General features: G+C 43.3%; 1 protein-coding gene across 2 annotated transcripts in view; it reads right to left on the bottom strand.

The window, feature by feature from the left end:
• Nucleotides 1-22,962, bottom strand: part of SLC4A9 (solute carrier family 4 member 9) — a 55,823-nt gene that overhangs the window by 18,963 nt on the left and 13,898 nt on the right. For both annotated transcript variants that reach the window (XM_042465439.1, XM_042465438.1), the window contains exons 5-14: nt 21,269-21,426; nt 20,028-20,115; nt 18,858-19,012; nt 18,281-18,415; nt 16,499-16,673; nt 16,017-16,150; nt 14,551-14,822; nt 13,282-13,337; nt 11,111-11,305; nt 5,860-5,973 (exon numbers count right to left, since the gene is read on the bottom strand). In XM_042465439.1, coding sequence (XP_042321373.1) covers nt 5,860-5,973; nt 11,111-11,305; nt 13,282-13,337; nt 14,551-14,822; nt 16,017-16,150; nt 16,499-16,673; nt 18,281-18,415; nt 18,858-19,012; nt 20,028-20,115; nt 21,269-21,426 — 1,482 coding nt within the window. The remainder of the gene's footprint in view (nt 1-5,859; nt 5,974-11,110; nt 11,306-13,281; nt 13,338-14,550; nt 14,823-16,016; nt 16,151-16,498; nt 16,674-18,280; nt 18,416-18,857; nt 19,013-20,027; nt 20,116-21,268; nt 21,427-22,962) is intronic.

The raw sequence follows: 22,962 nt of genomic DNA on the forward strand, positions 1-22,962 counted from the left end.
TCACGGTGGAAAGGACGGCGACTCTGTTGATGCCCTCACCGGTATCTGGAAGACCCGGCCTTTCCAGGGCTTATACCACAGGATCGCTCCCAAAGCGCCCCTCAGGCCTGCCTTCCAACACGTACAGCCCTGGAACGGAAGATCTCGCGGCGAGAGGAGGCGGGGCGGTTCCTGCGCTACGGCTAGTGTACCGTTGGCGGCAAACACCTTGTTCTTAGACGCATCACAGGCTCCCTAGTACCAACGTTAGAGAAGCTACGGGAGAGGCAATACGAGCAACAAAAGAATTCATTCTAAGGGGCTCGTTATTGGCGTCCGCTGAGTCCGCGTCCGGCAGAGTGTTCTCAGGGTGGCGCAGGGAGCTAACGCAGCTCACCTCCGCCCCTGAACCAGTATTCCGGAACCTTCTAAGGCCTGCTGTGACTGGTTATACGACTTTTTTGCCGGAAATAAAACCTCTCGTTATAAGCGAAGGTCTGAACGCCGACACTTTAGCAGAACACTAGGGAGACAGCTGTCCAGCAGCCATCCGTGGACTATGTTAAAACTGGATCAGTTTGAGTTGGTGTGTACACGAGGATGTGGCCACAGGATCCTCGGAAGTGTATCGGGAAAACGACACTGCTACTCATTTGAGCACCTGTCAACCTCGTGTTACGAGGACACCAGGGGGGGACGCGTGGTAACCATCGTTGATTACGCCGGATAATTAATACATCTTTAAGGGAGGGCTATTTCCATCGGATCTATAAATTGGCCATAGTAGAACCGCATCACTAAAAAAGCCATCCCTTGACCCCCTGGTACATAATCAATTATCGGGTTCCCTGTTTTCGCTGCTACCATTTTTGGGAAAGGTGATGCGAGTGAGGGCGGTTGCGATCCCAGCTTCAGGCGGTCCTTGGATGCAACGGATTAGCGGACCACATTTCAAACGTGGCGTACCGGGGCGGGTTACGGGGTTGAGACGACGCCAGGGTCGCCTGTGTCGGATGAAATTTCTCCGCTGGGGCATGGGCCCGACCAGGGGAAGCGTGTCCCTGTGGGCTCTTGGACACTCAGCGGGCTTTCCGATACCCATAGACCATGTATCCTTCGTGGGCGCCTCCGCAGAGGTGGGAACGGGGGCACTGGGCGCCAGTGGTTCCGTTCCTACCTATCTCGGGGAGGGTCCCCAGATGGGCGCAGCCTGGCGAGACGGTGCTGACGCGATGAGACCCTTAAAACTGGGGTCCCTCAAGGGGCCATCCTGTCTCTCCATGCTCATTTTAACAGTTACATGAAACCACGGGAGGAGATCAATCCCGGAGACAGGGGCCGCGGGGTGGGGGGGGTATCAGTACGCTGATACACCCAAATTATTTTCTCTATGTCTCCGACTCGATGCAGTGACGGGGATGGGCGTCTCTCCTCTCGTGGCCTGGGCTGGAGTCAAGAGTAATGGGCGGATGAGGGAAAACACGCTCAAATTGAATCCAGAGAAAACGGAGGGTAACTAGTGATAGGTTCCCCTGGTCCAGGAATGGCGGTGGTCCACCTGTCCTGACGGGTCACGCTCCCTGTGAAGGACTCCGTGCGCCAGTCTGGGGGTGCTTCTTGACTCGTCGCTTCACATGACTGCTCAGGTGAATGCGACGGTCAAGAGCACTTGTTATCAGCTTAGGCTGATTCGCCCGCTGCGCCCATACCTGGCCCAGAGGGACCTAGAAACTGTTGTACATGTCTGGTAACTTCGAGGACTGGATTTCTGCAACGTACTCTACAGGGGCAACCCCTTATACCAAACTCGGAAGCTGGCAAATGTGCAAAATATGGCAGCCCGGCTGGTTCACTGGTGCGTCCAGGACCAGCCAATAAACACCAGTTTTAAAAGATCTTCATTGGGCTGCCCATTCGCTTCCGAGCTCAATATAAGGTGTTGGTAATTACCTATAAAGCCCTAAAGGCTTGGGCCCAGGATACCTAAAGGACCGCCTCTCCCCATACATTCCGCCTCGCACTCTCAGAACGTCTGGGCAGCAGCTACTGAAGGTGCCTAGGGCTAGGTTGGCCTCCACTACTCGGAGGTCATTTCCATAGCTGCCCCAGCCCTTTGGAATGCGCTGCACCACAGAGCTCCGCTCGTCCACCACCCTGGCCCCAATTTAGGAGGACCTCAAAACCTTCCTATTCCAAACAGGCATTCCTCCGAGGTAAATATCCTGTGGGCCTCCTCCTCTCTTTCGTGGCCAAGAGGTTGGGCTTTGGGGCTTTTACTGTTGGGTTTGTTTAAATATGTTTTTATTGGAACTGTTTGTATTTTAATTATGTTGTGAGCCGCCCTGAAGGAGGAAGGGCGGCATATAAATAAAAATTTTATTATTATTATTTATTAATATTACTTATTTCATTGTATGCTGCCTTTCTCCCAGGCGGGGACCCAAGGTGGCTCACAGATTAAAAAAAAATTCAATAAAATTCAAAACAATAAAATTCCAACCACATCCACCCTCTCTTCCCACTTTGCCTCACCTTGTGTCACATTTTCTCACTTACACCTAAGGCCTACCTATCTTGCTCCTTGCACCCTAATACTGCACTTCTCACATTTTCTTCTCTCCTTTACCTTCTCTTACCATGCTCATGCTTTGGCAAAGGCTCCTCCCATATTTCTTGTACTTAAATACTCCAGCTTTCAACCTCTTTTGCCCCTCTTCCCTCTCTCCTTCACATTCCATCTTCAACTCTACTCTTTATTTTTGCATCCTGCCACTTAAACCTTATACTTTTCTCTTCCCATCTCCCTTCCCTTACACCTTATCATCCCACCTCCTTCCTTCTTTACTTCCCCCCAGCTTTCTTATCTTTGTTTGTGTATTTGCTGTGTGACTCCATGATGTTTCCAACTTGTGGCAAGCTTCTTCGCGGAGGGGGGGGTTGCCATTGCCTTCTCCTGAGGCTGAGAGTGTGTGACTCACCCAGGGTCACCAAGTGGGTTTCATGGCCAAGCGGGGATTCAAAACCTGTTCTTCAGAGTCCTACTCCAACGCTTAAACAGTATACCACACTTTCCCACTTTGCAGCTATGAAATTCTTCCGTTCACTGTGCCTGCTGCCTACACTTCCTTCCTCACCAATGCCTCACTAGCACTGTCTGCCTGCCCTCTAAAGAAGCAGTGGTTGCACAAAGCTGTCAGGGACTTTATCAGATGTGAGGGAATTGGCCAAACTCTGTGCAGAAATGGGATTTAAATCCAAAAAAGCGGGATCACTTTTCAGACGCATTGGCATTAATCTGAAATTAACCCACACACTAAAACTGGACAATCCTGCAAAAGTGGAATCATTTTCAGATGCATATGAGCATTAATCTGAAATTAACCTGCACAGAAGGTAGACAAATCCTGCAAAAAGTGGGATCGTTTTCCGATCACTGGGCGCATTGAGCATTAATCTGACATTAACCCACACAGAAAGTGGACAAAACTCAGCCTCTTTTTACTTTTTTCCCCAAAATTAATGCTCAGTGCCCCTGATGTGTCTGAAAACAATCCCGCTTTTGCAGGATATTCCCAGAATAATCCAGTTTCTGCACAGGATTTGGGCGCCTAGCCTCCCATGTGATAAAGCCCAGAGTGCAGGTAAGCAGGACAGCGATGAGGTTACTTGTGGCTGTAAAGTAAGAGTGGAGGAAGGGGAAGAATATAACACCTAAGGTAAGTGAGGTAAAGTTAAAATAGGGTGGAGAGAACACGTGGCAGTAATGGCATAATCTCTAACATCAAGCAATGGCAGAGCCCTAAAAGGTAGATAAAGATAAAATGTTTTCCCTTGACACAGCTTGTCTAGTTATGTCCAACTTTAGGGGGTTGTGCTCATCTCTGTTACAGCTGAAGAACCAACTTTGTCAAAGACAATCCCATAGTCATGTGGCCAGCATGACTGCATGGAATGCTGTTATCTTCCCACCGAAGTAGTACACTACAGTGGGCCCTCCCATTATGTGGGGGATCCATTCCAGATCCCCCTGTGTAAGGGGAAATCCACCATTTGAGCCCCATAGGAAATAATGGGGAGCGTGCATGTGGCGGTGTGGTATGTGCATGCCATAGCCGTGCGCACCATTGTTTTACTCCCTGCACAGCTTCCGCGTAAGCTGGAAGCCACATAAAATGAATCCATGCATGGCGCGGCACACTGTATATCTATTGTACTTTTACATGCTTTCAAAATGTTAAGGTTGGCAGAAGCTGGGACTAGTGACAGGAGCTCACTCTGTCACATGGTGCATGTTCTCAGACTGCTGACCTTTTTTCAGTCATTTCTTCACAGTCCTATGCTGTAATTTCCTCAGCACCACTCTGCTGGTTGCAATGAGCAAGATTCCAGATGTGCTACACAAGGAATAGCTATGGCCACCTCTGTGTCCACTATACTAAGGAATTCTAAAGCTGAATACATGTTCTCTAAATTCTCCCTAGACATGGGAAATTTTCCTATTTATACCTGAGAATCACTATGGTGTAGTGGCTAAAAATGTGAATAAGGAACTGGAGAGTTCCTCTTTCATACCTCATCTGTGTTGTGAAGCCATTGAGAATATCAGTTAAGCCACTATCTCTCACCTCAGCGTTTAATCTAGAACATGTGGGTAATAATATCGCCCTACCTCACAATATGCTTATAAAAATGACTAAGGTCATTTATTTCTATGTGAACACATAGAAAGTGCTATGCATTATTTTCTCTGGCTCACCTGTAGGAGAGGGAATGGGTGGCTCATCACTCAGTCCCTCCCCTTCTAGATAAAGAACCACATTAACAAACTTCCCCCAGTGCAATGTGTCTTGCCCATGCTCTTCTTATGACCTTCCTTACTGAGCTTGCCCAAAATATCTCATCTAATTCATGATAATGTACATAAATGCTATGGACTAGTACCAGGACCCCAGGCCACTTCATCATCTACCTGAACTGGTACAGTACTACCCTCCATAAAGAATATTTGTGGTACCACAGAGTCATAGGTTTCATGCCATGAAGAAAGCAAATGGGATGTTCAGGTCTCTTCTGCTGAGCCCAAGGAGTGGATACATAAACAAACTCCATGGCAAGACATTTTGTTGTTGTTAACAACAGTTGTTCTTGACTCATGGTGACCCTATAGATGAGAAATCTCCAATGCTCCCTATCCACTCCTGCGCTGCTTAGGTCCTGTAAATTCATACCCATTACCTCCCCAATAGAGTCTGTCTATCTGGCATGCACTCTTCCTCTCTTTCTACTACCAATATGGAGTAGAAAGAGAGGAGATGGAGTACCTTTATGGAGAGTAGTACTCTACCTTTCCTAGCATTATTGTCTTTTCCAATGAGTTGTGCCTTCTCATAATGTGGCCAACGTACAACAGTCTTAATCATCTTGGCTTCCAGAGAGCGAGTTCAGGCTTGATCTGTTCTAGAACCCATTTGTTTGTCTATTTGGCTGTCCACAGTATTCTCAGCACTCTTCTCCAACACCATATCTAAAATGAATTGATTTTCTTCCTATCTGCTTTCTTCACTATCCAGCTCTCCCATCTGGACTTCCTGTGAATCAACTCTTAAGACATGACAGCCCCCACCCTAATGAAGTGTCATTCAGTTTCCTAGAAGCTGAAGGATAGCATTTGTTGTAGCAGGGGTTCAAAAAGTCAAAAGCATACAATAACTTTAAAGCAACATTACACAGAGCTTTTGAGGAAATGTGAACAAATGTGCTAAATCCAGATCTATTCTTTGTACCACTTACTCATATAACACCCCCTACTAACATCCTTAAAATTCCCAAGGCATCAATTGTGTACCTAGCAGAATTTTCCTTGGCTTCAACCAGCCTCACCTTGAATTTACCGGGCACAATGAGCTTGGGAGTTTCCAATCCAAAGGCAGCATCGATTCCACAGAAGATAAGAATAGCCAGGATAATGGAGAAATCACCCACTAGCCTTCTCAACTAAAGAGGGGGGGAAAACAGCATGAGATTTATCAAAGAAGGTCTTCAGAAATGTATACACAAGTTTGCAATCAGCTTTTCCATCTCTGTCGATGCCTAGACTTTTTAAAAAAAGAAGAGGAAAGGTATACAAAAGATAAATCATGATATGAACTTATACTCTCTGTATAACTGTGGATGTCTGTGTATGAGAAAGAGGATGGCAGTTTTGGAAGAAGTAGGGGAATTTAGAGAGCCAACATGATGTAGCGGTTTGACCGTTGGACTATAATTCTGGAGACCAGAATTTGAATCCCCTGGATTCAGCCAAGGAAGCCTACTGGGTGACTTTGCACAAGTCCCACTCTCTGAGCCTCAGAGGAAAGCAAAGGCAAACCCCCCCTGAACAACTTCTGCCAAAAAAAACCACACAAAAAAAACCTTGCAATAGGTTTGCCTTCGGGTTGCCATAAGTCAGAAATAACTGGAAGGCCCACAACGACAAGGGGAATTTAATGGAAATAAAACGGAAATCTATGGAATACCTCCTACTGAGCTCATTATGGATTTCTTCTACATTTAGGGTTCCACTATAAGAGAATAGCATGCAGGAATGCATATGAGGGGACTGCAGTAGTGACAAAAACAAGATGCCCACTCACTACCAGGGAAGATGTTTATACTGGCTGGGGTTTGTTTCTTTCCTCTGTGTTACCTGTTGTTATTGTAGTTGTTGTTGTGTGCCTTCAAGCCGTTTCCAACTTTACGATAACCCTAAGGTGATCTTATTATGGGGTTTTCTGGGGCTGAGAATGTGTGACTCAGTGGATTTCCATAGCCAAGCAAGGAACTGAACCCTGATTTCCAGAACTGTAGCCCAATGCTCAAATTACTGTGCCACACTGGTTCTCTCTCTGTGTTACAAGGAGGGATGAAAATGGGTGAGAGATGTACATGTGAAAGAAGGTGACTGCATTTTTAAAAAATTAATATAAAATAAATCTTAAGAATAACTACCATCAAATGTGCAACCCTAGCCCGAAGCGCTTTCCCTATAAGTCAATAATAAATAGGAATGAAGCTGGCAAGCGCATGCAGACACACAGTCTTCTCAGTGGTAACCCAGCACAAAAATGTTCTCATCTATACGAAGCAGGACTTCTTCAACTCTGTTGAAAGAGTGGGCTTCCCTTCATGAAATAAACCACCCTCACCTACACTCCCGTATCTGAGGCAGATACCCCTTCAGAATGAACACTCTCAATCTTGTGCATAAACTGCTAGGAAAAACGTGATCAAACAGAAAGATCAACTGGTGTGCAAGCGAACACTGATATCTCTTTTACCCTGCACAGTTATAGCATTTAGATACCCCATTAACTACCATGTTTGATACTCTATGCAATGTGTGGAGTGGTAGGTTTGTCAGATATTAAAAATTATTTGTCAGAGAGCTGTAGTGCCTTTCAACACTATAAATCCCGTAAGATACAGACATGGCAATTAAAGTAGTATCAAATAGCTGTAACTGTGAGGTGTGAAGGGGGCCTGAAACATCTGCTCAGAGGCTCCAAATCGCCCCTTATCTGTTCTGTTATCCATTCTGCCATCTAGCTGGGGCAGTGGGAGAGCTGGGAGAAAATCTTTCATCTTCATACTTTCCAGACTCCAGACACCCTTTTTCTTATTGTTCTGGAAGTCACAGTAAATGTGAATTAGAGAGTACTGGTGCCTTTAGCCTATGCTTGGTGAGTAAGGAAGGAGCAGGCTGGTTAAAACACAAGTAGGTTAAGGAAAAAAATCAGTGAGATAGTTGCATATTATGTACATGCATACTCTTCTTTTAAGATGAGAAATCATTGGTATGACCAGATTGGAACTGTAACAGTGTATAATAACAGTTGTTAAAATATTTGGTAAAATACACAGTATATTAGAACTCAATCTAACCTTTTGAACATAAGTAACTTGGGAAGCCCTATCTGAGACTGACTGTAAAAAAGCTATCTGCTTGTCTATCACATTCAGCAGGGCTGGCCCAAGTCATTTTGATGGAAGAGCAGCCAGTGACACACCCAATACCCACAACCCACTCTCAAAATCAAGGAGCATGATGCCCTAGGCCAGGTAAATTAGCATGGCACCTCAGACAAAAATTTTAAAAAATCTCACAAGAGTTTCTCACCATTTTTGACATTTAAAAAATGTGATGATAACAACAATTCACTGGCCTTTCATGGTATCAAAAACTGAAGGAGGCCACCATGCTTTGCCTATTGGTAGGGCCAGACTTGATGTTCAGAGTTTGCATGTAGACACTGGAGACTCTAAACTGAGAGGTTCTGCCTGGTACACTTACAGAAAAATAGGTTGAGTAGGAAGTGTAGGAACAAATGAACCAACATCGCTTTCTGCTAAACCCAAAGCAGACCTGGACTATGTATGTACATTTCCTGCATGCTGTTGGAAAACGTCCTGGGATTCACCAGGAAAATACAGTGAGAAGGCATAAATCATAAGGCAAAGGAAGGAAGAAGGTTGCCAGGTACGCATCATCATCATCATCATCATCATCATCATCATCTTAGTTTCACAGTAGTACTGCTGCACACTACACCAATAGCTATTGCTGACTGGAAATTTGGGATAGCAATGATTCAGATTTAATCCAAGAATCTAGGAGTTACTGAGGTATTATCAGACAATGTAGCATGTTTCAAGTAGTGTCATCTTTTATAATTTTGCGGTTGTGATCCTATCTATGGCAGTTTCATTCAGGTGCTTGGCTAGTTTGTTTAGAATTGGTCCCTGAGCACCTATCACTACTGGAACCACAGTTGTTGTTTTTCCCCAGATGCAATGAATCTAAGTTTGAAGATCTCAATATTTCATAATACAGTATCTTCCCCCTGTTTATCTTCAATTTTTCTATTCCCTAGTATTGCCACATCTATAATGCAAACATTTTTTTCTTAACCACAATTATGGGCCCAGCCAACTGGCTGAAAGTACTGAGAGATTTTAGGACTTTTCCAGGAATTTCTGTTTCAGTTGTACCAATATGTCACTGCTCCCACATCCAAATGTTTTTTGGGTTTTCTGTTTTAAATTGGCAGTTTTCCCAGGATCTCAGATCCAATCAGATATTGCTTTTTTGACTCATACCTTGCTTTCCTTCTTAGTGCTTGGAAAGGATAGGAAGAAAGCCTGGGACTTTCTGTTGTTGTTGTTGTTTTTCAATCAGTCTGGGCACACTTTATGTCTGGAATATTATGCTCTGTTTATTACTTTGAATCTTAAAGTCCCACAAAAATTTTATTGCATCCCTTTTGGTTTTTCAGGCTCATGTTCCCACCAGTTTTTGCATATGTTAAATCATTTGGGGGGGGGGGAGCATAGATCCCAATGTATAATTTCAGTCACTTTGTCATGGATGATGATGATGATGATGATGATGATGATGATGATTGTTTTCTCCCTCCTTCTCCCTGGGATATGCCAGGCCAGAGGATTCTGTGGCTGTGCTTCAAGAAGAGTTCCCAGGATGCAGTACGATCTGATTCTTCCTGCTATTTTCCCACTGAGGATTGTGCACTTCTGCCCTCAAGAGGAAGAGAATAGGAAAAGAATAGGGATGTAATGGAGAAAAATGGAAAGCAGGAAATTATGAGGAGGAAAGGAAAGTTGATTTGGGGAGTTAAAGAAAATGGAAAGTGAGAAAGAAAGCATGAATGATAGTGGAGAGGGGAGAAGCAGAAGATCAGGAGGGGAGGAGTGCAAGATTTCTTTCTTTGTTCAGTTTTGAGCATTTCCCCCAAGTTCCCATGTCTCCTATGTACATGTACAAGCAGGGACGTAGCCAAGGGGGGGGGGTGTCTTGGGGTCCGGACCCCCCCTTCGATTAGAAAAATGAATGGTGTGTGCTGCTGCGCCGCCGCACCCAAGCCCCATTATAATGGTGGCACTTAGTCTGGACCCCCCCTTCCTAAAATCTTAGCTATGTCCCTGGTACAAGATAGCTTATAACAATAAAACGCTAAATGACTATACAGATTAAACATTAAAACAACTTCTGTGGGTGTTGCTATATTTGCCCATTGCACCAAAAACCCAAAAACAAAACCCAATAAAAACAAATAAGAGAGGCTTGTAGCAGCTTCAAAGACTCACACATTTATTATATCCAAACAAAAATTGGCCCACCGAAATGCAGAATATACTTGTCGCAAGCTTTCGAAGCTCCATGGGCTTCTTCATTAGGCAAGATGTTACACACCAAAGAGGAGAAAAAACAATTGGAGTTTCTGAAGATGCCAGCCACAGATGCTGGCGAAAACATCAGGAAGAAACTCTTCTAGAACATGGCCACATAGCCTGAAAACCCCACAAAAAACTACAATTGGAGTTGTTCGTCAGATGCCTGCATGTTTTTTCAGTCCTTAGTAAAGATGGTATATTGGGAAGGATATATTTTGTGCAGGCAGGCTCCTCCTCCTTCTGGCCATGCAATTTCAAAGTCCAGGAAATTTAAAGTCCATGTGCATCTCAACAGGAACCTCTCTTTTGTAAACCAATGTGTCTCCATTCCAGTGAGGTCACAGGCCTCTTTGTAGGCAGAGAACAATGGATGAGAAAATGCATTGGGGTTTTTTTTTTTTCCTTCTTCTCCTGTTTGGTTTGTAACATCTTGCCTGATGAAGAAGCCCATGGAGCTTTGAAAGCTTGCAACAAGTATATTATGCATTTTGGTAGGCCAATAAAGGTATCACTGATGGATTTTTGTTTGGATTTGTTCAATGGCCAACACAGCTACACCTGCATCTTTTCTGTATTGTGAGATACCACATTTATTATGGTTAAAGGTGCCAGACGACTCTTTGATATTTATATTTTGTAATACAGTACTGCAATCATTTAATTCTGTTTTAACGGAACACTTTTCTATCTTTTTAAATGTACTGCTTTTAATCTTGTAAGTGTTCTGAGCCCCGGTTTAGGGGAATGGTTAGGATAATAATAATAATAATAATAATAATAATAATAAGAAGAAGAAGAAGAAGAAGAAGAAGATTAGCCACCGTGATAGACAACAGTTTGACACTACTTTAACTGCCATGGCTTAGTGCTATGGCATGGGTGGGAGATGGGTGGTACTCACAGCTGTGGGGAAATAACGGCTTGATTTACAATTCTTCAGGACCAAGGAGCAAAGAAATGTCCCCAGAAACAGGATGAAGGACATGAAGGTGACATCAGGCACGTAACTGCAGCTATTGCCCACCAGGCGGCCTCCGAGTTGCACACACTGTCCCTTGGTTAGCAGGGACCAGTTCCCAGGCTCCAAATCTGACTGCTGTGGAGAAGGAAATGCCAGATATTGAGCAAGAGTGCAATGCTGGGCTTAAGGAAACGAAGGGGAAATTGCTGTGGCAAATAATAATAATAATATACAGAATAGAGTAAATATGTTTTGTGAAACTGATTCTGATTGAATGAGGGTTACATTTTAAACCTAGCGTATGTTTTGCTTCCTGGGTGAGAGCCAAGGTTTTACGGATGCTGAAACTCCTGTTGCCTTGGAGATGGGAGATGGATACTCACTACGAGCCCAACATGATCAAGAAGTGGGGCGGAGGCACAACACAGCTGGATATGTGCCACACAGGCTGTATCTGCGCTGCAGAAATAATCTGGTTTGACACTGGTTTAACTGCCATGGCTCAGTGCTATGGAATTCTGGAAATGGTAGTTTGTTGTGGCACCAGAACTCCACTCTGGTGCCACAACAAACTACCATTTCCAGAATTCCATAGCACTGAGCCAAGACAGTTAAAGTGGTGTCAAACCGGATTATTTCTGCAGTGTGGATGCAGTCTTCAATTCTTTGTGCCCTCTCTGGAGAACATCTCTCCCTGGCACAACCTAGTCCCCAGAGGCAAACTAGATGCAAAGAAAACACATTTCAGACCACATCAGGACAAAGAAGATGGAGCACATGGAGGGCAGAAAGATATTGTATCTCTCCTGTCCAAGATGCCTGGCAGCCATGCATTGACAAGACGCTGAATTCATGGCAGGTTAGGAGAAAGTGTGTTGTACATTTCTAGGGTACAACCATGCCCTGAAAAGCACCTGGAAGCACCTGGAAAGTTACTTTTAAAAAATCATTCTTTTTAAAATACTTCTAAACAATATTAATTTGTTTTTGCTGTATTGCTCATTACTTTTTCATTTCTTTATATTTTTAAAACAACAGGCTGATAACAAAATAGAACAAAACTTGAAAATTCTTGAAATCCTTGAAAATTAAAAAAGACTGCAATTAAAAAAAATAACTTTAAAAGTAACTAGAAAATGTTACTCATTGCATCTTTTAATTAAAGGCTTCTCTATAATTATGCTTTTATTACAAGAGGGGGGGGGAAGCACAGCTATCTCCTTTGCCTGAGAGCCAGTCTGGTATAGTAGTTTGAGCACTGGACTATGACTGTGGAGATCAGGGTTTGAATCCTCATTCAGCCATAGATGTCCACTGGGTGACCTTGGGCATGTCATACTCTCTCGGCCTCTAAGAAAGGCAAAGGGAAATCCCCTCTGAACAAATATTGCCAAGAAACCCCTGTGATAGGTTTGCCTCAAGTTTGCCATAAATTGGAAATGACTTGAAAGCAGGCAACAGTCATCTCCTTTGCTCATAATTCATCAAGCCATGTTGGCAATCTGACTTTGAAAAGGGCTGGGCATTTATTCCACTATGAACAAAATAAGATGGGAAAACATAGTGTGCGCACATGAGTGCTCTCTGGGGATGACTTGCACAGGGATGCTTTGGAGTGATTGCCAAGTATTTATGAAGCTGTGAGGCTTTTCTCATGAATGATATGAAATCAGCAGAAGGTTGGTGGCATATGTTGGTAGTGGAGGTGGAGCGGGCACACAAACACACAGCGACAACTGGAATGGACACCTACCCATCTCAGTGATGACTAGGGAAAGATTTAAATTCTTCACAATTTAAACTTGCTTCTGCTTAGGTAGTCCACATCATTCACAGAGTCTGATGTAATATTGGAACCCTGGGACCCTCCTAAGGCCCTTTCACATCACACGAACATAATGATATGATTCCATTTTATCTTTAACTTGCAATTTAGGGAAGGGCATTTAGAATGATCAGGCAGAGAGCTCCAGTGCCTCTTCAAAGAACAAATGCCAGGATTCCACAAGATGCAACCATGGCAGTTAAAGGGGAATCATTGCCCTGTAACTGTGTACAGTACTGTGAAATAGCCAATGGGAATAAACAGTGAGAATGGTTTCATTTCTTACCTCTCCAAAACTGCTAAGGGCTGGGAACAGTGTCTTGTTCAAAAGAGAAAAGTTGCCTGGGAGAAAAGAGAAAGAGAGAGAGAAGAAAGAAAAGGGAATAAAAAGTCAGTGTGAGACATCAGTTGGTCACTTGGTTCACTGCTCAGATCCACTGCAACCTGAAGCAATGGAGGGAACAAAACATTAAAAAAATTAAAATGTGTTACTCTTTCACACTCCACACAGGTATTGGCAAAATAATATAACAGGGTTATATCCAGCTTTCTTACAGGGTTGTAAAACACAGGCCCGCAGCAGAGTTTCATCAAATTCACTGAGATATGGAGGCTGGAGGCTGGACTGTTCTTAAGTGGAAAGTGGAAAAGTTGTTTTATTGGTTTTTCATGAACAAAGTGCAAGATGCTATTTCAGAATAGTAACAAATGCTGTAACAACATGCACAAAGTGGACAGAGAATGCTGTCTGTTTAGAGGGGACTGATGAACAGAATATAAAGAGGCCTTTGTTTAAAATTAATTAATTCACTGTGCTCAACTACAAAATACCAAACACTTGGAAAATTAACATATTCTGACAGAACTGTATCGGATTTTGCTTCTTTGTGCTACTGATTCCAGACCCAAGTGGGCTGCTGGGGCGAGTGGGAGATTCCTTGTAGCACTTCCAGTTGGCATCAGTTAGATGAGAGATTGCTTAAAGGCTACATTGGTCTACACTGCTAACAGGGGCCATTGTAAGACCAGCCTGACTGTCTTGGAAAGAGAAAACACAAAAACTATTTGCGGGGAACCTGCTCCAAGTTATTCCCCCTTTAGAGGTGTGGCAGATGTCTACTTGAGACAAGGCCTTGTTGCCTACAGCAAAAGAAATGGAAGGGACCCACTCTCCAGCCACATAGGACAAGCATCTTTGTTGGCATTTTGATGCCATCTGGAAACCTTTATATTTTCCCACACCTTTGATACTCAGCAATTAAGATTTTCAGTGTTTGGCTTTTGTATGTTTTCCAGGCAGCAGTACTATTGGGAGGATTTGGTTTTTCTTGTACATTTGAAATGCTCTGTTGATGTTTAGGTTTTATGCTACTGGGTTTTTAAAAAAAATACTGCACCAATTGTATTTAATTCTGTAGGCTATCTTGGAGACTATGGTTGGTTCAAAAAGTAAAATACAAATATTTCAGTGGATAAAAAGTACAGTCAACCGCATTAAGGATGGGAATCAGAAGTCTCCAGACACTCTAATCACTACATCACTACAGCATCTTACCTCCCTCTGGCATACTGCAAGCGCAGCTGTACAAGGTGACATCATTGATCTTGTAATCCCAATTCACCGGGTAGTGTTCCACCAGAGACAGCATCTTCTTAATGGCGTCATAGATGAAAATGAAGCTGATGAGGGCACAAAAGCCTTCCTCTGTAAAGCGTGTGAAATACTGCACCAAATAACTGGCTTCAGTTGCCACCAGTATGAGGCCAAAGAAGGCCACCCAAAGGCCAATCCAGAGGCGGAATTCTAAATAATCCAGGTTATAGTCTCTGGTGGGAAAGAGGAGCCAAAAACATTTTCCTGAACAGACTGAGTTGCTTGAAAGACAGCACTATAGTCAGAAAGAGCCATAGACAATTCATCCACGTCTAGAAATTCTTGCCTCGAGATTGCAGCATAGTGGTCCCACAGTAGTTATACCTCCAGCCCAGCCATTTCCATAGCTGAATGATCATCACCACACAACAGGGGACCAGCAATGAACATTGCAGCTTGGCTCATTTGTTGCAACATTTAGAGAAAGGAGATAATAGCCTAATGCTAGCCATTGCACGTATTCAAGCTAATTAGCTGATAACTGACCAAACTGTGGATAATGGAATGCATTTATCAGGGGAAAAAGAATTACCACACCCCTCCTCAAACTTGAGTGCTCTACGAGTTTAGACTATAATTCTGCCTATAAGCCCCTGGGAACAATGGGGTCTATAGTCTAAGACATCTGGAGAACATCAGATTGAGAAAGGATGAGCTGGAAAACAACTTTTTTTAAAAGGGAAAAATGGTTGCTGCTCCAAGGTCAATGCCACCATCTTGTTCAGCTGACAGAATGTGTTGATATTTTCAGAATAGTAAGGCCTGCTAAAGAGATACACAAGTAAAAGTGGTACAGACCATGGAATACTCCCTCCTTCTGAATGGCCAAACCATGGACTCATTTCCAGGATTGTTCCTACGCCTGGAAGTTTAGCCTGGCTGACTTTCTCAAGGGAGTTTCCTCTACTGAACCAGCATTTTAAATGTGATGACACATGTCACAATAACAATATATAATATCGTGGGCATTGGTTCCATTTTTTAGTGCTTAGGAATATGAAGCCACTCATAAGCCAAAGCTGCTCAACATGACATATTCTGTGAAAAGGTTAAGGCATTTTGAATTCACCATGTTGGGTTCATTATTATGACATCGCCAATAAGCAGCTGTGTCCAAATGTTAGCTAAGATGATGGAGTGGCAAATCTACTGATCCCAACAAACTGAATGCATGAGTGAGCTTGTCACAAGGCTAAGAGTTCACCTGAATATTGTACATCAGAACTGGGATGCAGGCAGGGAAGAGAGACCCTGGCACAATATTGCTTAAATTGCTCCTAGTCATCCCTATGGGGCTAGAGGAAAAAGAATGTTGTGGGCTTCCACCCACCCAGTGGGAACACTGACAAACATGATGGCTTACTTACTTGCTGAAGGAAAAGAGAAGTCGTTCAAAGACAAGGACAGGCCCTGTGCTGCTCAGAATGGTGAGAGGCTGGCCAGAAAACAGGCAGAAAAATGCTCCAGCAAAAGCAGTGCCCAGGAAACTCTCCAGCACACCCTAAATCATATAAGGAAGGACATGGTTCTTTGACTGAATGTAGGCTCAACAGCAGTGGTCAACTGACTGATCCCACCTTGAGTCCCAGGTTTGAGAAAAAGACATACAGATAAACATATACATGCACACAGCTGGAATGGTGGGCATAAATTTGTTCGCTTTGTATGCATATATGCATGCATTTGCACACACTCCACTAGAAGTAACAGAGCTGTCCACTTTTATAGTGCCCCAAGTGTTTATAGTGCAGGATGCTGAGACAACTTGGGCCTGAACAGGCAGGAGAAATGTAGCATCCACAAATGGGATGGTGTGTCTTACTAGAAGGTTGTTTTTTTTTAAACACACCTGCATGTTATCTGTAGCATCGCCCAGCATTCCTCCAAAGGTGATTGCATTGGTGACAGTTGCCAGGTAGATATAAAGGATTGCTGAAAAGCACTGGATGTTAAGGGCATCATAGAAATCACTGCAGTACCAAGGGGCTTTCCTCTGGATATCCTTTAATAATCCTCCAAATAGTCTGCAGGAAAAAAATAATATTTCTTTAAAACTGGGGTTTTCATCATACAGGCAATTGTATTCCCTATTACCATGTATGGATGTAAGAGCTGGACAGTCAAGAATGAAGATAGGAAGAATCATAAAATCATAGAATCACAGAGTTGGAAGAGACAGCAAGGGCCATCCAGTCCAACCCCTTCATGCAGGAAATCTAAATCAAAGCACCCCCAACAGATGGCCATCCGGCCTCTGTTTAAAGACCTCCAAGGAGGGAGACTCCACTACACTCCGAGGAAGGAGTGTGTTCCACTGTCAAATAGTCCTTACTGTCAGGAAGTTCCTACTAATGTTGAGGTGGAATCTCTTTTCCTGCAGCTTGCATCCATTGCTCTAGATCCTAGTCTCTGGAGCAGCAGAAAACAAGCTTGCTCCCTCCTCAATGTGACATCCCTTCAAGTATTTAAACAGGGCTATCATATCACCTCTTAACCTTCTCTTCTCCAGGCTAAACATCCCCAGCTCCCTAAGTCGTTCCTCATAGGACATGGTTTCCAGACCCTTCACCATTTTAGTAGCCCTCCTTTGGACACGCTCCAGTTTCTCAACATCCTTTTTAAATTGTGGTGCCCAGAACTGGACACAGTATTCCAGGTGGGGCTTGACCAGAGCAGAATAGAGTGGCACTATTACTTCTCTTGATCTAGACGCTATACTTCTATTGATGCAGCCTAAAATCAACTCATTTGAGATGTAGTGCTGCAGAACAGTGTCGAGGATTCCAAGGACAGCCAAAAGGACAAACAAATGGGTCCTAGAGCAGATCAAGCCAGAAATGTCCCTAGAAGCCAAGATGACAAGACTTAGACTGTCATACTTTGGACACATGATGAGAAGGCATGAATCGTTGGAAAAGACAATAATGTGGAGAAAAGTGGAGGGAAATAGAAAGAGAGGAAGGCCACATGTTAGATGGATGGACTTTATTAAAGAAGCCACGAATATGAGTTTGCAGGCACTGGGCAGAGCTGTAGAGGACAGGGTCTCATCCATAGTGTCACCATGAGTCGAGATCAACGCGAAGGCAGTTAACAACAACAACAAATATAGTTATTTGGGGTCCTTTTTTCCCTTATTATATCTGGAACGTTAGGGAAAGGCTAGAACAGAATGTCAGTAGGGGAGATGATAGCTTAGATGACTTTTAGAATATCATTAAGGTTTTCCACCTCCCAATAGAAGAACAACAGAAACAAATATAATTTTGTCTTCCTAAATTAGGCTTCTAACATCAGCAAAGCTTGTAGGGAAAATAGGAGTAGATTTCTGTGTGTTCTGGTTCCACAAATTCTCAACCTCAGTCACAAGCAACCTGTTCTGCAGTTCTGTCCACTGCTTTCAGCCACTCTTTTGCACCTTGGCTCTGGTTGCTAGACTTTGCAATTCTAGTAAAGAACAAAGAAGATCCCACAACCTAAATGTTTTCCACAAAATTCAACCTATCTATGATTCCAGAGCCGTGCAGCCCAACTAGGCCACCAGAATCTTTTAAATCATGTATCTGTATTTTTTATTAGTTTAGAGACATCTCCTTCCTATTCCTCCCAGCCAACCATCTCTGAATTTTACCGTCCTGTCCTCTTCAGTTCCTCACTGACATGTTGGTGCCCATGTCCATGAGAATGGCCATGGCCATGCCGGTCATCCATGGTAGATATGTTCCCATTGGAGTGAAGACTCCATTCACGGAGGTGCATGGAAAGCCTGAAAAGATAAGGGATATATTTAAGGATAGATAAATTCTTATGTAGAAATGAGCAGCAGTCCATTCTTCCTCAGCTGGACCTCCCATTCCTGTCTGCTGTTGTCAGACACCAGTCATTCCCGAAGCCACCACTAGTGCTTTCAATGATTTGGAAATGGTTGAGATGCTGAGACAGTATAATATCCAAACACACCAAATGTGCTATCTTGATTGAAAATCTCTAGAAACCCCACCATAAATGAAGAATGAGGGGGATCCTATCATCCATTTAAAGTGGTCATTTTCATATAAGCCCTTACTAAGCTAGAATACATTGGCTGGTGGCCACCCAGAAGAAACTCCTAATTCTCCAGGTCTTTGCCTACATATCTCTAGCCAAAGAGATCTCCTAAATTCATCAGAATTTATGCTCTCCCATTCCCAGCTCCACTTTGTAGATACCTCTTCTGTGGTGAGGGCAAGCATTTGGGGGGAGCAATTCGGGTGGTTGGGTCCCATTTTCCTGGAGGTAAGACAGTCAGCTCATCCAGAAACTCATCAATTCCTGCAATGAGATCTCCTCTGCCACTTGCTTTCCGGGCAACTCGCTGAAAAAGCTGGAAGGGAATAGTGTTAGTCACAGCAATCCTTCATGCAGGCAAATACAACATTATGCCATCTGTGGGATAGAGAATGACATTCAGGAGAAATTTGAATTTGATTTCCACAGAATCATAAAGTTTGATGTAATTCAGGGGTGGGGATTGTGTGGGCCTTCAGATGTTGTTAGGCTACAACTCCCATTAGTCCTAGCCAGCATAGACAACATAGGCAATTCAGCAATGTTTGGAGGGCTGCACTTTGCTGACTTCTAAACTAGTCCAACCCTGTGGTCAATACAGGGTTTGCAATGTAGGATCCAGGTACAGCAGGAGTGGGGGAAAGATTCAAGGTCAGATCCCCATCCCCCTAACACCACAATGCAAAGGGGCACAGCCAAGTAAGGAAGGGCCCGTACAGACAGGCCAAAATAAAGCTGCTTCTAGTCACTTTGGAGGTATGCTGTTTAAATGATGCATGCATCCTAAGAGGCCGGAAGCCACGCCAAAGCCATGCTACAGTGCTAAGGACTGGAGTACAGCTTTGGTGCAGCTTCTAGCCTCTTAAGATGCAAGTGTAATTTAAAAAGCATACTTCCAAAGTGACCCGAAGCAGCTCCACTTTGTCCTGTCTGTATGGGCATGAAATTTCTTTTCCTTTCCTTTCTTACCTGTTGGGAGAGTGAATAAGGTGGACAGAATTCCCAGGAAGGATGCTAAGGTTTGCTCAAGCATACAGTTCTGCCTTTGCATGTGCACTCACTCACTTACAAATATACACACACAAATATGAATGAACTCTGTCCATAATACATTTGGTATTTATAATGGCCAGAGCTCTGAAAAACAAAAACAGCACATGAAAAAGTATAAACTAGCAGCAACACCAATTCCTTTTATGGAAATCAAAAGATACATCTCAGGGTTATTAGTCACTTGTTCATTTTCCTTCCAAATTTCCAGACACCACCATGTTATCCCCAAACTGTGGCAAAACAACTCCATGCACCCCACCACCCATACCCAGACTCACCTCATCTGTCAGGAGAGTAGCCACAGCTCTGCCAATTTCATGGTAGGCCTTCACTTTGGCTCTGGGGCCCAACAGGATAAAGAGGAACCTAGACAGAGTGGCAGAAAGGGCATGAATGTCACCACTGCTGCCAAAAGGGAGCAAAGGTGGGTTGTTGTTTTTTTGGTCAATATTTTTTGCACTTGGAGTCATCAGAGTACTGAGGCTACAAATCCAGTCCTTAGATAAGTAGGTACGAAGTTGTCAGGCATAAGGGTGGCACAACCTTAATCCCAGAGGAATCAGGACAGCAGCCAGGATGAAGATCTGACTTTTGTTCTTCTGCAACACTACCGATCTGGAACAAATGACCCAAGGATCTAACGAGGGCTGAGCTGGCTCTGTACATTCTTCTGATTTGCTCTTCTTGATCTGAAATCTAACCACCACTTATAATTCCAGCTGCTGCCCTTTCGTTCATTAGCTGGCTCCTCTGAAACCAGATTTGCATCCTCTTTTCTGCCTCTGGACCTTTAAAACCTGGTCTGTCCGAACCAAATGTGGCCCCACCTCAGCATTGGGCCAAGGTCTGACAGCGGTGGGTTGAGTGATGTTTAGCCTGGATAGAGTTACCAGGACTTGGCTCAGCTGACTGTACTCTTCCTAAGAATGGCCAAAATGATATCTGCTTAGAAGGACCATCTATGGCTCCCAGACTCTGCTTTGCATAGTTTGAGGGGGATATTTCACAATGGCCTGAATGGCAGCCTCATTGAAGACAGTGAGCAAAGGTGAACATCTCTACTCATAATCTCAGGCACTTTAGAGCCACTGCATCAAAAATGCTGATGGGAAACGATGCCTTAGTACATCTAGGGATAGCCATGTTGGCCATGTAGCAAATCCAGTAACATCCAAACAATGATACCTTTAATGGGCCAACCAAAAAGTACTGTTAATGCCTTAGTGTAGGGTATCCAGGCCCAGTTTAGCTGGCTGTTGCCTTCATTTCTTCCACTGAGCTGTTTCAAACAGAATGTTTAAGTAGCAGAGGGGATGAAGGTGGGGGTAGGGGATGCTAGAGCCTTCTACTTGTGCATCACAGCACTGACAATGGTTTTAATTTGCAATGGCAACCTAATGCTAAGAACTGCAGGACATTTGCTTCCCTCTGGCATCCTAGCAGGGAATTAACTCTTATGCTAGAAGTCCTCAAGATCATGTGAGCAGGCTGCTTGCTTGCCTGCCTATGGGCTGATTACCTGCTGGGAAAAGCAACTTCTGTCAAGTTCCCAAGAAGCACCGACTGCTGCAGGCGCACAAAGGCAATGAAGGGCTTCTCCAGGAAGCTGGCTTCTCCTACAAGAATGTTGGCCACTTCGGTCCCAGCTGGAATCTTTTTCTTAAAGTTATTTTTGAGCTGCAGTGAAATAAAATTCAGGACAATTCACACTCCAGAAAACCAAAAAAAGAAATACTGCACATTCAACTTTACATTTTAGATAAGTATAAAAACATATAACATAGATACTGCAAAGTATTGAATGTGAAGTATTGTTCTTGTACGTAATTGTATGTAACGTGCTGTTATCTTGTATTTAAATATATGTAAATGTATGTAATGTATAGTAGATGTTCGTTGTATGGTGTAATAAATAATGATAATAATAATAAAAAAGAAAACCAGAGGAAAATGACTGTACAGTCCTGGGGAGTGAACAAATAAGAAAGCCACCTCTCTTTGCCAGTTTCTCTTTTTGAAAAACGATTGGACCAAAAAACAAAAAAGAGGGGGTTAAGAAATGGAATGGCATTAGTGTGCAAGGGGAAATAGTTTTGCTAGTGTTTTAATATAAGTATACATACATAAACAATGGCACAACATGTCTTTTTATTGTTGTTATTGCTGCTAATCACCAGTAATATAAAGGCTCTGGCCAATACACTTGGACACTTCTCCAACCATATTTTACATTGTGCAGACTGTCACTCTTGGAAGTGACTGATAACACCCAAAATCCACAAAGCAATGATATCTTTATTTGACCAACCAAAATGTACAATATAAATGATGCAAGCTTTTGAAGCTCCACTAGCTTCTTTATCTGACAAAGGTGTTAAAAATCATACAGGAGGAAAAAGTGACAAAGTTAGTCAGAGGCCTACATTTTATCAAGATGTTGTTGATGTGTTGTTCTGTGCTGAGATGCTTTTTAAAGTCCAGGAGATAAAATTTGAATGCTATTAGCAATACAAAAAAGGTACTTCCTCTGAGATCAAAGGTATTTCTGTTTCTTATGAGATCACAACCCCCTTTGTTAAGCAGAGAGCACTGAATCTCTCAAGAGAAGCCGCTTATGCTTTTGCATTAGGAAAATTTTTTAGGTGTTGTGTTAGTAAAACATGCCAAATATTGTCCCAATTTTTAAATAAAAAATGTTTTTTCTTTATTGGAGGTAGAAACTTCAAATGGTGAACTCCCGGTCCATTGACTCCTTCTTTAGTAATCTCCTGTAGCAGCTAAAATGAGACATCTTCACATACAGGAAACATATTTAGAGGTAACCATGTTGGCCATAAAGCAAAGTGTAATAACACCCAAAATCCACAAAACAGTGAAAAGACTGGATTGACTGTGTTTCCCCTGTATGACAGTTTGATGGAACATCCACCCATACACCTCACACGTACTTTTTTATTCTTCCAAACAATAGCACTGAAATCATGCCTGCTTCTGTCTTTCAGATCTCAAAATTAGGTGGAACACTATGATGTTTATCACACTATGCTTTAAAGAGGTACTATTCCAGTGTGACTCCTCTAGCTGCCTCCTGTTGCATGCTGGGATTGGCAGTTTTAAGGAGGGGTATTTAGAATTCTCAGGCAGAGAAGTTCAGCTCCTTAAAACTGCCAATCCCAGCATGCAACAGGAGGCTGCTAGAGGAGTCACACTGGA

Source organism: Sceloporus undulatus, chromosome 4 (genome assembly GCF_019175285.1).
Source record: "Sceloporus undulatus isolate JIND9_A2432 ecotype Alabama chromosome 4, SceUnd_v1.1, whole genome shotgun sequence".
Taxonomy (NCBI): Eukaryota; Metazoa; Chordata; class Lepidosauria; order Squamata; family Phrynosomatidae; genus Sceloporus; species Sceloporus undulatus.